The 15,549-nt window shown below is 41.8% G+C and overlaps 1 protein-coding gene across 3 annotated transcripts in view; it reads left to right on the top strand.

The window, feature by feature from the left end:
* The window catches only part of FLT3 (fms related receptor tyrosine kinase 3), a 96,553-nt gene that overhangs the window by 41,142 nt on the left and 39,862 nt on the right, over positions 1-15,549 (top strand). For all 3 annotated transcript variants that reach the window (XM_077974138.1, XM_077974139.1, XM_077974137.1), the window contains exons 4-9: positions 2,264-2,379; positions 7,401-7,530; positions 9,877-10,004; positions 10,328-10,467; positions 10,565-10,718; positions 11,768-11,936. In XM_077974138.1, the coding sequence (XP_077830264.1) occupies positions 2,264-2,379; positions 7,401-7,530; positions 9,877-10,004; positions 10,328-10,467; positions 10,565-10,718; positions 11,768-11,936 (837 nt within the window). The remainder of the gene's footprint in view (positions 1-2,263; positions 2,380-7,400; positions 7,531-9,876; positions 10,005-10,327; positions 10,468-10,564; positions 10,719-11,767; positions 11,937-15,549) is intronic.

The raw sequence follows: 15,549 nt of genomic DNA, 5'->3' as shown, positions 1-15,549 counted from the left end.
TTTTTATTGGGAAGGCATCTCAATATGTTGCCCAGGTTAGTCTTGAACTCGTGGCCTCAAGCAGTCCTCCTACCTTGCCTCCCAAACTGCTGCGACTGCAGACGTGGTGGCTCACGCCAGGCTAAGGGTTCAGAGAAAAAAAGCATATCATCAAAATAGATCTGCAGAAGCAAATCAAGTATGCATCCTACTAATCGACTGTGTTTATGAATGCAGGCCCATGTACTCTTGAACCTGCTTGCTGCTTTAAAGCAGGACTTCTCAAATATAGCCTGTATTTGGATTGCCTGGAGATCTTGTTTAAAATGCAGATTCTGATGAGTGGGACCTGAGATTCTGCATCTTTGTCAATTCCCAGCTGATGCTAACACTGTTGGAGAAAGACTACACTTTGCACAGTTAAGGGTCTAAAGGTCAGAAAGTGTGAACTTGTTTTATTATTTTATTTTATTTAATTTTTTGAGATGGAGTTTCACTCTTGTTGCCCAGGCTGGAGTGCAATGGCGCGATCTTGGCTCACTGCAACCTCCACCTCCTGGGTTCAAGCAATTCTCCTGCCTCAGCCTCCCGAGTACCTGGGTTTACAGGCATGTGCCACCCCGCCCAGCTAATTTTGTATTTTTAGTAGACAGGGTTTCTCCATGTTGGTCAGGCTGGTCTCGAACTCCCGACCTCAGGTGATCCACCTGCCTACGCCTCCCAAAGTGCTGGGATTACAGGCATGAGCCACCGTGCCTGGCCAGAAATTGTGAATTTAAATACAGCATCACTCAACAAAGTGCTAGGAGGACTGTCAGCTTTAGAGAGGATAGCACCAAATACACATCCTAGTTATCTCTTGGAAGAGAATGCCCCTAACCCAATTTATGTTTACTAATTATCTGAAAAGTTAAAAATACTGACACCGAGACATCTTTCTCTTTACATCTAAGTGATATTCAGTGTAATTATTACTTCATAGGAACATGCCTTTTGTCAGATTTTGCTTGAGTTCTTTCATTTAGACAGAAAGGCACAAACTAGGGGAACTTTTTTTTTTTTTAACCTCAGTGTTCTGTGAATGGGAAACTGAGACTGAGGCTGGTGACCAGGTGACTGGGCATATGTGATCACAGAGGGTGCTTTGTCATGGAAGGAAATGGTATGCCACTGCTAAAGGGACTGTATCACCAACACTGTGTGTGGGTTTTTATTTATTTATTTATTCGTTTTTTTGAGACAGAGTTTCGCTCTCGTTGCCCAAGCTGGAGTGCAATAGTGCGATCTCAGCTCACTGCAACCTCCGCATCCCAGGTTCAAGCGATTCTCCTGCCTCAGCCTCCTGAGTAGCTGGGATGACAGGTGGGCGCCACCATGCCCGGCTAATTTTTTGTATTTTTAGTAGAAACAGGGTTTCACCATGTTAGCCAGGCTGGTCTTCAACTCCTGACCTTAGGTGATCCACCCATCTCAGCCTTCCAAGGTGCTGGGGTTACAGGCGTGAGCCACTGTACCAGGTCGTTTTTAAAAATATTTTTAAAATAGAGATAGGGTCTCACTATATTGCCCAGGCTGGTCTTGAACTCCTGGGCTCAAGTGATCTGCCAGCCTCAGCCTCCCAAAGTTCTGGGATTACATGTGTGAGCCACTATACCTGGCTTACTGTGCTTTTGTTGTTGTTGTTGTTGTTTCAGTTTTTTTTTTTTTAGACGGAATTTCACTCTTGTTGTCCAGGCTAGAGTGCAGTTGTGCGACCTGAGCTCCTGTAGCCTCCACCTCCTGGATTCAAGCAATTCTCTGGCCTCAGCCTCCTGAGTAGCTGGGATTACAGGCGCCTGCTATCATTCTCGGCTAATATTTGTATTTTTAGTAGAGACGGGGTTTCACCAATGTTGGCCAGGCTGGTCTCAAACTCCTGACCTCAGGTGATCTGCCTGCCTTGGCCTCCCAAAGTTCTGGGATTACAGGTGTGAGCCACCGCACCCAGCCTCCTGTGTGTTTTTAGATGGGAGTTTTCGCTCCTAGAAGCTCAGGGAAGATGAGATGATGGCACCAGAATAGAGCTCTCCCATCCTCAAGGGGAGGACTGGTTAAAAGTCAGAGTCCAACGAGCAATGCCCAGGCTGAGTGCTGGGCACATAACAGAAGCTGTATTCTCCACAGAGCAGCTTCCGTGCCGGGCGGGGAATGCTGGAGTACCAAACTGCCTTTTTAGTCACTATGAAATTTTGTTTTTAGTTTCACACATTTTCCAAAATAACTAGTTCTCTTTCTTGTTTTGCAGAGGAGTTGTTTCCATGGTCATTTTGAAAATGACAGAAACCCAAGCTGGAGAATACCTACTTTTTATTCAGAGTGAAGCTACCAATTACACAATATTGTTTACAGTGAGTATAAGAAGTAAGTCCAGCCTGCTACTAGCATTCCAGTCTGGAATACCACAGTATTTCAAAGGAGTGATTTAGAACCCGTTAGCTTGACCAGCTCCTCTAGACATATTCATGTTTCCCTCGATACATCGTTGGATTGATTAGATTCCCGTCAACCCTCCATAGAACCTATAGAGAACTGAGAATCACTGATGAATCACTGATGTGTGCCATGGACTCTCAGAATGTGACTGCTGCTAAAAACACCTGGGACATCCTCTGTTCAGTAGCAGATGGCTGACAGGGAAGAAATGGGAAACATTTTGACCTTGGAATCAGAAGACCTCGGTTCTGATTCTGGTTCTGATACTACCACCTATGGCAGGTCACAATTTCTCTGAGCCCCAATTCCCTTGTTGGTGAAATGAGGATAAAAATATATACCTCACAGGATTGGAAGGTCTCAGCATGATCCAATAGAACTTTCTAAGATGATGAAAATGATCTTTGTCTGCTCTTTCCAATATAGTAGCCACTGGCCACATGGGGCTGTTGAACACTTGAAATGTGGCTAAGGTGACTGAGAAACTAAAGTTTCCATTTTATTTAGTTTTAATTCATTAAAATTGAAATTTAAATAGCCCCATGCAGCTAGGGGCTACTGTGTTGGACAGTGCAGGCCCACACACATGCCAGACCATATGCAAGCTGTAAGGAACAGTCCAAATAGTCTTACCAAGGGAGGCAGCTGTGCGGCTGGCAGAGGCACCACCTGCATGTGCTTTCTGGCTTCTCCTTGTTTCGTCCCCATCATGCACAGACTCAGTGCTATGCGCACTGACTTGCTGCTTCACCTTCCATGACCAAGAAGGAGTAAAGGTGGCTGCATTCATTCAGGTCCTCGTGCCTTTAGGGGCCAGTGCAGTGCTCCAAAAACCCTGGGTTAATATCACTTAAAATTAGGTTCCCTCCCACACATTGACACAACTTGCCAGGCTGCCCTCTTCCTTGTCAGTGACTCAAGTGCACAAAGCGTGTGTGTCCGGCCCACAGAGGTGCCCTGGGTCAGGAATAAGCACAACTGCCCTTTGCTGAGGATCTTCTGCCTGTAACATCTCAGATGCTCGCAGCGATCCTGCATGCATGTAGATGAGAAGACAAACCCTCTGAGAGGCGTGGTGGTGGGCACAGCTGGAGGCTTTCTGCACCACACTGCCCTGGGTCTTGTGTGAAAGAAAGTGCGTGGGTCTTGCTGTCAAAGCTACTAACAGAAGAGAGCACTCGAGATTCCCAGAAGTGTCATCTTACTGGGGTTGGGGGTGGGGTAAGGTTCTAAAGTCAGCCTGTAAGGTATACGTTAGCTAAAGTCAAAATTACTCAAAATTTGTTCTGGAAAGTCCTTTAATTACTCTGAAAATGATAGGATCAGAGCCCTACAAGCTCCAAAGCCAAGAATTACCTTTCGTTGCTCTTTGGTGTTGGTCTTGTTCCCTGCCCCCTTTCTAGTCCCTCACCGCCTCTGTGGGACAGTCAATACATGCCCCAGGTTGGATGAAGCGAGGACATTTCTTGCTCTCCCTCTCTTCCTCTTTCTCTTTTTCTCTCCTTTTTAAATTTTCTTGCCAACTATAAATAGTTGTATAAGGTAAGTGGGCATCTGCTGTGTCTCTGTTATACTCCGGGTATATTCCTTTCACTTAAGATTTACAGTGTAAAAATGTAACAACAATTATTCAAGCAAATTATAACTTATTTTTAGCATTCTGCAAGGTGGTGGGGTCCAAAAAATAGGTGGGAGAGACGTGGCAACAGTCAGTGTGAAAAAGAGGAAAGGGTTTAGTCAACCACAAGCTCAGTATTAACCACCAGCAGGGCATGGTTGCCAAAAAAAGTAAATTTGAACCTTGGCAGTGTTCATGAAAATATAACATCTAAATTAAGGAAATTAATGGAAGATTATTCATTTCAGTTCTACTTTTTTTTTTTAGATGAATACTGACAAAATGGAGCAACCAGGATAGTGGAAAATTTGGAATTCTTTAAATTAGGAGCAGTTGAAGGAATTGGGAATGTGTAGTGTATAGAAGGAAATGTTTTGAAGACACGATAAGGTTGATTGCAGTGTAATACAGAGGAAATTCTTTTAGGATTTGGGTCAGGAAACCTGAGCGAACGAGTTAAAGTACCTTTTATGGTAATTATCTCCCTTGATCTCAGTTTCTGATTTTAAATATTTGAAGGATTTTCATATGGAATCAAAGCTAGACTTTTAAAAAGTTGCTCTAGAGGGTAGGATAAGAACCAGTTGTTAGAAATTACAGGGAGAGATCGAGACCATCCTGGCTAACGCGGTGAAACCCCGTCTCTACTAAAAATACAAAAAATTAGCTGGGCGTGGTGGTGGGCGCCTGTAGTCCCAGCTACTGGGTAGGCTGAGGCAGGAGAATCGCTTGAACCCGGGAGGCGGAGCTTGCAGTGAGGTGAGATCCGGCCACTACACTCTAGCCTGGGCAACAGAGCGAGTCTCCATCTCAGAAAAAAAAAAAAAAAAAAAAAGAACTTACAGGGAGAAAAAGTAAAAATCACCACAAGATGGGAAAAGTTACTTGCAGTTCACAATCAACAAAGGATTAATAGTCATAATATGTAAAGTCAATAAGATAAACAATCTATGTAAGTCAATAAGTCAATAAGAAAAACAAAGCAAAATGAAAACCTGTAGAGAAATGAACAAAGGACATGAGTAGGCATTTCATTTTTGGGACATGAAACCTAAATGGTCAAGAAACATGTGAAAAGATAAACTTAGGCACGTTAAAGTTGTAAAGAGTATATTTGAGCAGAAAGCAATTCATGAATCGGGCAGTGCCAGATGGTAAGCAGGTGGGCTCCTGTCAGGGCATTCAAGGGTAAGACTTCTTTCTAGAAGGTGTTCCTGGAGGCAAGACAAAGAAAAGATTTGATTGGTTAAGGAAGGGCAGCCCCTCGTTTGGTCAGTCTGCAGTTCCTCATTGATTAAGCTAAGTGGCATTTTGCTGCTCATAAATGAATTGGGTTTGCTTTTTGCTTGTTGTTGTTGTTTTTGTAGAGACAGGGTTTCAGCATGTTACCTAGGCTGGTCTCCAACTCCTGGGCTTAAGCGATCCTCCCGCCTCACCCTCCCTAAGTGCTGGGATTACAGGCATGAGCCACCGTGCCCGGCCTTTATTCTTTCCCTTTTTTTTTAAAGTTGGGTTTTGATTTGTTTACATAGGAACTCAAGCTATTAGAGCTGTCTCAGCCTAATGGCCTTCCAAGTAATTATTTTAACACATGTTAAATTAATAATGGATAAATTAAATGAAGACCACAATGAAATACCATTTTATACCTGCTAGATTGTTGAAAATTAAGAAGTCTTGGTACGTATACAAAGCAATAGGTGCTCTCATCTCCTGGTGTGTAACATAAATTAGTATAACCCCTTTGGAAAACAAATGGTCATTATGTGTAAGGCTGAATGTGCTCATACCATGTAGACCAGCAGTTCCCCTCTTAGGTATGTTATTAAGGAAACTGTTATACACAAGCCTCAGTACAAATGTGTGGAATGTTCAGAGCACATGGTTGATCATACAAAAAACTATGGCCGGGTGTGGTGGCTCATACTTCTATTCCAAGCACTTTGGGAGGCTGAGGCAGGAAGATCACTTGAGCCTGGGAGGTTGAGGCTGTAGTGAGCTGAGATTGCACCACTGCACTCTAGCCTGGGTGACAGAGACCCTGTCTCACACACACACACAGAAGGAAACAACCCAAATGTCTACTGCAAGAAAATGAAAAAACAATGATATATATACCAATAGAATATGATGTAGCAGTAAAAAAAAAATGAATAAAGTATAGCTACATGTAAAACCATGGATGAATGTTAAAAACATAAGGTTGGATGAAAAAATGAAGTTGTGGAAGCTGCATATTGATTGATAACACTATTTTGAAGCTCAAGAATGAAATAAATCAATATATCATTTAGCACCACATATTTATGTGGTATAACTACTTTGAAGAGTCCCCGAATAATAAACAAAATTCAGGATAAAGGCCATGTACAGTTGAGAGATGGGGAGAAGCATAAAAGTAGATCAAAAGGTATTTATTAATATTCTAGTTATTAGGTGGATAGTGGCTCCATGGGTATTTGTTGTTATTATGCTTTGAAATTTACACTCCCTATATTCTTTCATATATATATATATATATATATATATATGAAAGAATACGTAATATTTTCAAGCAAAATTTATTGTAAGGAGAGAGGCTGGAATTCAGTAGAGGGAAACTTTCCTTAAAAAAAAAAGCTTGTCAGAAATTAGAATGACCTGCCCTGGAAGGTCATGAACTCCAGTCCCTAGAAGAGTCAAAGTAGAAGTAGAAAGTTTATGTTAGACATAGCTGGGAGTGAAGGATAGTGTGTGTGTGTGTGTGTGTGTGTGTGTGTGTGTGTGTGTGTGTGTGTGTGTGTGTGTGTGTGAGATGGTCCATGGGAGTGGGAGGCTCAACTAAACCTCTAAGTTCTGTTGCAATTCCAACTCCACCCTACCATGTTTCTTCTGGCTTTCTGAATCTTAGTGTATTTCTGACTAGTTGCAGATCAAATTATAGGAAGAAAGTTGAGGTCTAAACTCTGCGTTAAACAAGGGTTTAAGCCATATGTTATTGCTAATTTCCTTTTTCCTGTGCCTATCAATATTTGTATTTTCATATGGCTTCACTCGACTACTTTAGTTAGCTGTGGATTTATGAAATACCCAGAGAAATTGGCCAAGAGGGTAAATGTTAAAGTTGACACTGCAGCCAGAGCTAAATTTAATATAGTGGTTGGTTTTCTTTTGATGCCTTTAGTATTAAAAAAAGAAAAAATCTGTGTATGTAATGGTTGGCGGGGCTGCAGAAGACACTGCTATGGTATAAAATACGAACTTTTCTTAATGACATAGAATCCTTTTTTGAGGGGCTGCTAAGATAATTATTTTTAAAATAGTAAAATGTTAATAACTTATGATGCTTTAGATACCCTGCTTTTCACATTAAGAAGACCTTACTTTAGAAAAATGGAAAACCAGGACGCCCTGGTCTGCATATCTGAGAGCGTTCCAGAGCCGATCGTGGAATGGGTGCTTTGCGATTCACAGGGGGAAAGGTATGACACATCCGTGGTAGCCGCTATTCTCATAATTTCCTTTTGGCTATTTTCTAATGTAGCTGACATCAAGCTGTATGTAAAATTTAATTTATGCTCATTGAAACAGGAAACTCTGGCTTCTTAAAGTTAAAAAATGACCAGTATAGGGCCGGGTGAAGTGGCTCACGCCTGTAATCCCAGCATTTCGGGAGGCCAAGGTGGGCAGATCACTTGAGGTCAGGAATTTGAGACCAGCCTGGCCAACATGGAGAAACCCCATCTCCACTAAAAATACAAAAAATTAACCAGGTGTGGTGGCGGACGCCTATAATACCAGCTACTCTGGAGGCTGAGGCAGGAGAATCTCTTGAACCTGGGAGGCAGAGGTTGCAGTGAGCCAAGATCACGCCATTGCACTCCAGCCTGGGCAACCAGAGCAAAACTCCATCTCAAAAAAAAAAAAAAAATTAAATAAATAAAATAAAATAAATAAATAATACAGAATGGCCAGTGTACAGGGAGGACAAGGATTTTTTTGGTAAGGGGCTTTTTGGAGCCCCTGAAATCAACTGCAGGACCCTTCCTGGGCATCATAGTACACAAGTAAAAGTCCCTCTACGTTCCAGGATTGTTGGCTCCCTGGGCATCTGGTTGGGGCAAAAAGAAAGATACTGATTTTAAAGTACAATTCTCTTATAAGTACGAAATTCTAGGCCGGGCACAGTGGCTCACGCCTGTAATCCCAGCACTTTGGGAGGCCGAGGCCGGAGGATCACGAGGTCAGGAGATGGAGACCATCCTGGCTAACACGGTGAAACCCCATCTCTACTAAAAATACCAAAAAAATTAGCCGGGCGTGGTGGCAGGTGCCTGTAGTCCCAGCTACTCAGGAGGCTGAGGCAGGAGAATGGTGTGAACCCGGGAGGCAGAGCTTGCAGTGAGCTGAGATCGCACCACTGCACTCCAGCCTGGGTGACAGAACAAGACTCCGTCTCAAAAAAAAAAAAAAAAGAAAGAAAAAGGAAATTCTAGGTCAGGCACGGTGGCTTAGCCTGTAATCCCAGCACTTTGGGAGGCCAAGGCAGGCAGATCACCTGAGGTTGGGAGTTCGAGACCAGCCTGACCAACATGGTGAAACTCCGTCTTTACTAAAAATACAAAAATTAGCCAGGCGTGGTGGCGGGCATCTGTAATCCCAGCTACTCAAGAGGCTGAGGAAGGAGAATCGCTTGAACCTGGGAGGCGGAGGTTGCAGTGACCCGAGATCATGCCATTGCACTCCAGCCTGGGTGACAGAGCGAGACTCCATCTCAAAAAAAAAAAAAAAAGAGAGAAATTCCTTGTGACTAAATGTTCAATTTGTGATTGTCCTGTTTGTTCTGGAAAAGCAGTCTAATACGATTGTTTAAAGATATAGAATCTAGAGCCAGATAGCCTGGGTTTGAACCCTAGTTTGTTTAGCAGCTGTGTGGCCTTGGACAAGTTACTTAACCTCTCTGTGCCTCATCAGAAGACTGGGAATGACAACAAGTACTTATAAGATTGCTATGATGAGTAAATGAATTGATATGTGTAAAGCACATAGAACAGTGCCTAGCCGTTAGTAAGTATGGTATAAATGTTTACGTAGTTTTTCATATATGCCAAAGCTAAGTTCTCACAAAGTAAAAATTCATGCAGTTTGAACTAATTAAAATTTACTAAACAACTTTTTTTTTTTTTTTCTTTTTAAATGGGACCAAATAGAAGGAGAAAAAGTACCAAATACTTTGTTCCAAAGTGGTACAAAAGTTCGCTTTCTGCTGAGGCAGGGAGAGGAGTTTTGTTCTGTTGAATACTTGGGAGTCTTGGCTGATTTCCCTTGCAGGTGACACCTTGGCCCTCCTCTGTTCCTGTGGGAACTTGGGTGACCTTTGAAACTTTAGCTTCCCCATCCCTTACTGCGTCCCCTTCAGTGCTGTGAAGAAAAGGATGCTTACCTTGCTAAACTTCATGAAAGCCCAATCATGCTTTTTCTCTTCTCTCTTTCTTCTCTTTTTTTCCTTGATCTTCTTTCTCATTTTTTTCCTTTCTTTCCCTGTCTTTAAACAACAGCAACAAAGAGATCACCAAACATGAACAATTTTAAACTGTTTTATTATGTAATTCTCCTTAGTGTTATTCTAATCCATTGAGATAATGAGTAACTAGCTAGCTCCCTTATGAGCTCTTAGCTGAAACCATAGATTTGGGCTTGTTTACCTTTTGACCTTTTGCTTACCGTTTGACCCTTAAAAATGGCTCTAGAACTTTGTTCTCCTCTTGAGCATTCATTTGTAATTTTAAAACTTGTTTAACCAAATGGTACTTATTTTCTAATTGCAGTTGTAAAGAAGAAAGTCCAGCAGTTGTTAAAAAGGAGGAGAAAGTGCTTCATGAATTATTTGGGACGGACATAAGGTGCTGTGCCAGAAATGAACTGGGCAGGGAATGCACCAGGCTGTTCACAATAGGTAACTCTATAATATCACGTACTTTCATTTTCAGTGACTATTTCTTAGCAACGATCAGGGACTAACAGTAACTGCATAGGTGATCATTCAACTTCAGAAATCCTGTCGTTCCTTTAGGCCCCAGTAAATGCAATATTATGGATTCTGTAAATGCTGATTTATTCATAAAAGAGAAGAGTCAGTCTCTAAAAGCTTCTTTGATTAATGTGGTTAGTAATATTTGAGATGATGCTAAAGTCTTTGTTCAGAATGTTCAGGATATCCTTTGTGATAAGGCAATAATCACTTTCTTTTTTCTCACTTGGGATGTTTTCATCTCCTAGATCTAAATCAAACTCCTCAGACCACATTGCCACAATTATTTCTTAAAGTGGGGGAACCCTTATGGATAAGGTGCAAAGCTGTTCATGTGAACCATGGATTCGGGCTCACCTGGGAATTAGAAAACAAAGCACTTGAGGAGGTAAAAGGACAAGTTTGTATTCTGAAAATGCAGGAACAATTAACTAACAGTCCGGATTGAAAACATTAAATGCAAACTCTGTTTTATTAAAACCTAGGGCAGCTACTTTGAGATGAGTACCTATTCAACAAACAGAACTATGATACGGATTCTGTTTGCTTTTGTATCATCAGTGGCAAGAAACAACACGGGATACTACACTTGTTCCTCTTCAAAGCATCCCAGTCAATCCGCTTTGGTTACCATCGTAGGTAATGCAGGCTGCTCACACAATCTTTATTCCTATTTTTAGTTGCTTTAGAGTGGAATGTGAGGTATGCGGTACAAATTCGGATTTCAATATAATGCTACTCTCAAACACTAAGAAAGAAACCGAGTTAGAATAGCTTTGCAAAGATAATCTGCTCACCGTCTTCCTTTTCCCGTGAAACCAGGCCCGCTTGAATGCCACTGTGTTTGCACATAACACTTTGTAATATGACCATCTGTTTGTGTGCTTTTATCCCCCGGTAGACTGTAAGTTTCCTAAGGACAAGGACAATTCATTCTATCCTTGTAGTTCCAGAACCTGACACAGAGCCTGACACAAAATAGAATATAAATACTGGTTCTAAGAACCAACTAGCCTCACTGTTAGGGCAGTGAGCACTGAGAGACAGTACAAGCCCTCAGATGCCCTGAAATTTTGGTGGGGTATGTAGGATCCGAAATGGAACACAATTCAATAATCTCAGATTAGGGTACAGCGTTCAGCCATAATGAAAATGCTAAGAAACACAGCGATGCTCTTAGCAGATTAATAAGGAAGTGTTCCATAAGGCAACCTCGTGAATATTGCTAGCCAGATTGCTCTTTTATTTGTGCCTTGAGTTTATTTTTCTCTCTCTCATCAACGAGAGAGAGTGGTGCTGGCTGAGAGCAGGGGCTTCCAGACTCTGTAAGGAGACCCCTAGTGTGTACACGGGAGTGGGGGTTCCTTTCAACCTTTGGAAATTGTCTGCAAAATCTGTAAGTTTATTTATACATTTCTCTGGGAAGACAGTCAATTATCTACATCCCATTCCTTTTGTTTCCTTCTTTCTTTTTTTAAACATTTCTTAACTTCGAAAGATGATGAGCTCAGGCTTAGAACTAGGGATAGGACTCCTGGGTTTTCACTTGGATTATCCAACCTGACCTGCAGCATGCCAACACCTGAGTTTTTCTGTGAAACTGATGAATACAAGTTTATTTTATCTTCTCAGTATGTTTCCATATGAATATTATTAACTAACTCATAAATGCCTATTTTTTCTTACAGAAAAGGGATTTATAAATGCTACCAATTCAAGTGAAGATTATGAAATTGACCAATATGAAGAGTTTTGTTTTTCCGTCAGGTTTAAAGCCTACCCACAAATCAGATGTACATGGACCTTCTCTCGAAAAGCATTTCCTTGTGAGCAAAAGGCTCTCGATGACGGATACAGGTGAGACCACAAAGGACTCTTAAGATACCATTTTTAGCATAATTCTCCTTGCTTGTTGCCCTTGAGAAGGACAGTTTTATACTTATGGAAGCAAATTCACTTATTATGAGTTTATTATTGAGTTGAAATTGGAGATGAGAAAACAATAAGCAGATGTGAGGATACAGTAGCAGTCTTACTATTGCTTTAGATAATATAACCTGCTGCATGAAAACAGAAAGAACCGTATTAGTCTGGTCTAGTTTGAGTCTGGTTCTCTGGCATTTTCTGAGTCACAAGGTAGTTACTTCCTGTTTGAGAGTGCGGTGTATAGTACACTGAGTCTCTCCTAAAACATTTGCAGATGATTGAGGAAGTAAAACTCCTTAAAAACAGAAAAACATTACTCATAGGTGTATTGATTTAAATTTTCAGAAAATACATGCAGAAATAGCCCAATAATAAGAGCTGAAGAAAAATGTTTTCCTCAGGATTTGTATGAGAAACTATGCAAGATTCTTTTTTTAGGAAAAACAATTTTTCTTTTCTTTTTCTTTCTTTCTTTTTTTTTTTTTTTTGAGATGAGGTCTCACTCTGTCACCCAGGCTATAGTGCATTGGTGCAATCTTGGCTCACTGCAACCTCCACCTCCCAGGCTCAAGTGATCCTCCCACTTCAGCCTCCCAAATAGCTGGGACCACAGGTGCACACCACCACATCTGACTAATTTTTTCTATTTTTGATAAGACATGGTTTTTCCATGTTGCACAGGCTGGTCTCGGGCTCCTGAGCTCAGGAGATTCACCCTACCTGGGTCTCCCAAAGTGCTGGGATTACAGGCGTGAGCCACCGCACCCAGCCGAAAGGTTGTCTTGTGGGAGGAATTTTCCATTCCTTCTTTGGAAAACAAAAAACAACCTTCCCCTATATCTTCTATAGTTATGACATCTCTTGTTTCTTTAAACTAATGCTATGGAACATGGTTTTGGACTAGAGTATGAGAGACTGAGACGCACATGTTATCTTTCAAACAAGTCAATGGACTAGAATACATCATCCTTTCTCAGCATGTGGTCTGTTGAACAACTAAATAAGAATCATCTGAGCAAATGCTCAAAATGTGGATTCCTGGCTCCCATTCCAGACATGCTGACTCAAAACTGGGGCAAAACGCTCAGACTCTGCTTTTTTAATGAGAACCTTTGGTGATTCCTATCACAGGTCTAGATCTGTGCTGTCCTGTACAGTAGCCACCAACCACATGTGGATATTGAGAGCTTGAAATGTGTCTGGTCCAAATTGAGATGTACTCTAATTGTAAAATACACACTAGATTTTGAAGACTTAGTATGAAAAAAAGTATGTAAAATATATTACTAATAATTTTTATAATGGCTAGGCTTGGTGGGTCACACCTGTAATCCCCGCACTTTATGAGGCCAGGGCGGGTGGATCGCTTGAGCCTAGGAGTTTGAGACCAGCCTGGGTAACATGGCAAAATTTCATCTCCACAAAAAATACAAAAATGAGTTGAGTGTGGTGGTGTACACCTTTAGTCCCAGCTACTTGGGAGGCTGAGGTTGGAGGATTGATTGAGCTGAGGTGGTTGAGGCTGCAGTAGCCGTGATCACACCACCACACTCCAGCCTGGATGACAGAGCAAAACCCTGCCTCGAAAAGAAAAAATATATATAAAATTAAAACAATTTTTATGTTAATTATATATTAAAATGATAGTATTTGGGATATATTGCATTCAATGAAATCTATTATTCAACTTAATTTCACCTGCTTCCTTTTACTTTATGCAGCCAACAGAATTTATAAATGATATACAAGGCTTGCAGTCATGACTGACATTGTATTTCATTGGCTAGCACTCTTCCAGTTGAAGAGTAGGAGTTCTTTTCACCTTGATTCTGCTACGTGTTTGTTTCATGATTACTGTGCTACTCTTTATACCTAAAAGGGATTTGTACTAAAAGTCCCTTGTTGGGACTTTTAGAATCTCAGTGCAGGCTTTGCATGGAGTTGTCTGCCGTCTGTTACTGAAACCCCCCAATGTTCAGAGCATTCATTTTTAAGGTAATTAAGAATGCAGACTGGTCTGGGAGTTGACTGAAACACACTCCCCCAAACTCAGGGTTTGTCAACAGTGGCACTGCTGACATGTTGAGCTAGATAATTCTTTGTTGTGGGGGACTGTCCTGTGCATTGTAGGATACTTTTCAGCATCCCTGGCCTCCTCTCACTGGATGCCAGGAGCACGTTCCCCTTTCCCAGTGTGACAGTATCTCCAGACACTGCCAAATTGAGAAAAATAACCCCTGGCAACTTTTTTTGAGAACCATTGCCTTAGAGGCATCACCCCACAGTCGTCATAATCTCTTATTCAGAAACATCAAGCTTTTTTTTTTTTTCAGACAGAGTATCACTCTGTCGCCCAGACTGAAGTGCAGTGGCACAATCTTGGCTCACCAAAAGCTCCTGGGTTCAAGCAATTCTCCTGCCTCAGCCTCCTGAGTAGCTGGGATTATAGGTGCACGCCACCATACCCAGCTCATTTTTTGTATTTTAAATAGAGACGGGTTTCTTCATGTTGGCCAGGCTGGTCTTGAACTCCTGACCTCAAGTGATCCAACTGCCTCAGCCTCCCAAAGTGCTGGGATAACAGGCGTGAGCTACGTCCTTGGCCTATCAAGCTTTTAAATGGAGAAGGTTGGGGATCCAGCCCCTCTCTACCCTAGTTGACTTGATTACCACTTGGCCTGTGTTCAGAAGGAAATCAGCATATCACTGTCCCCTCTCTCCTTTGTATCCTATCCCCATGTTAGATAAGCTCTTAGCGTCATGGGAATCTCTTCTGAACCTAATTCAAAGAGATAAGAGGTCAATTCAATTTAGTTCAACAAATATGACTTTAATATCCTCTTGATGGGTGTGATGCTGTGAAGGGCTGCCAGAGTGAATAAGGTAATGTTGCTTTCCCTCTCCCCCCAGAAGGTACACAGATTGCCACTGTGCTGGTGATACCTGGTATAACCTTTTGAGATTTTACAGAATCGCCAGTTGGGGACCGTGTCACTGACATATGGGTCATGGGCCAGTGGGCTACTTCCTGTAGCTTCATTCCGTGGCCACAATCCATACGCATGACCCCAGGTTGTTATCCTATAGAGGTAGCCAAATGAATGAATTAGGGGAGATCCTGACTCCTATAGCGTTTTGTACCTCACTCATTCCTACTTATCTGGTAACAGAGTTACCTCCTTGTATGTTGCATCTCACCAGGGAGTTTATAAACCCTAAGAATAGGTGTGCTGCCATATTTCTCTATCTTTGTACAATGCCTTGTTCAGTAAGTGTGTGTTTAATATATGAATGAATTCATCATCATATCTGGAATGCAGCTCACAGTGCAGTCTGGGCCAAAGATGAGTCAACAGCATCCTCTTCACTTCAAGGACCACACATGTGGTTCTTAGCACAACACCCAATACTCAGTGTTTATTGTATTGAAAAGTTCTTGAAGAGCTACAGTGTTTGTGCTAATAATGTGCATTGTTGGTAATAATAATGTACCAGGTGTTGTGGGCCAATGACGACACACAGCAAAGGAAAGATGGGCCCTCCT

The sequence above is a fragment of the Macaca mulatta genome, chromosome 17, assembly GCF_049350105.2.
Source record: "Macaca mulatta isolate MMU2019108-1 chromosome 17, T2T-MMU8v2.0, whole genome shotgun sequence".
NCBI classification, from domain to species: Eukaryota; Metazoa; Chordata; class Mammalia; order Primates; family Cercopithecidae; genus Macaca; species Macaca mulatta.
This window is presented reverse-complemented; position numbering and strand designations above follow the sequence as displayed.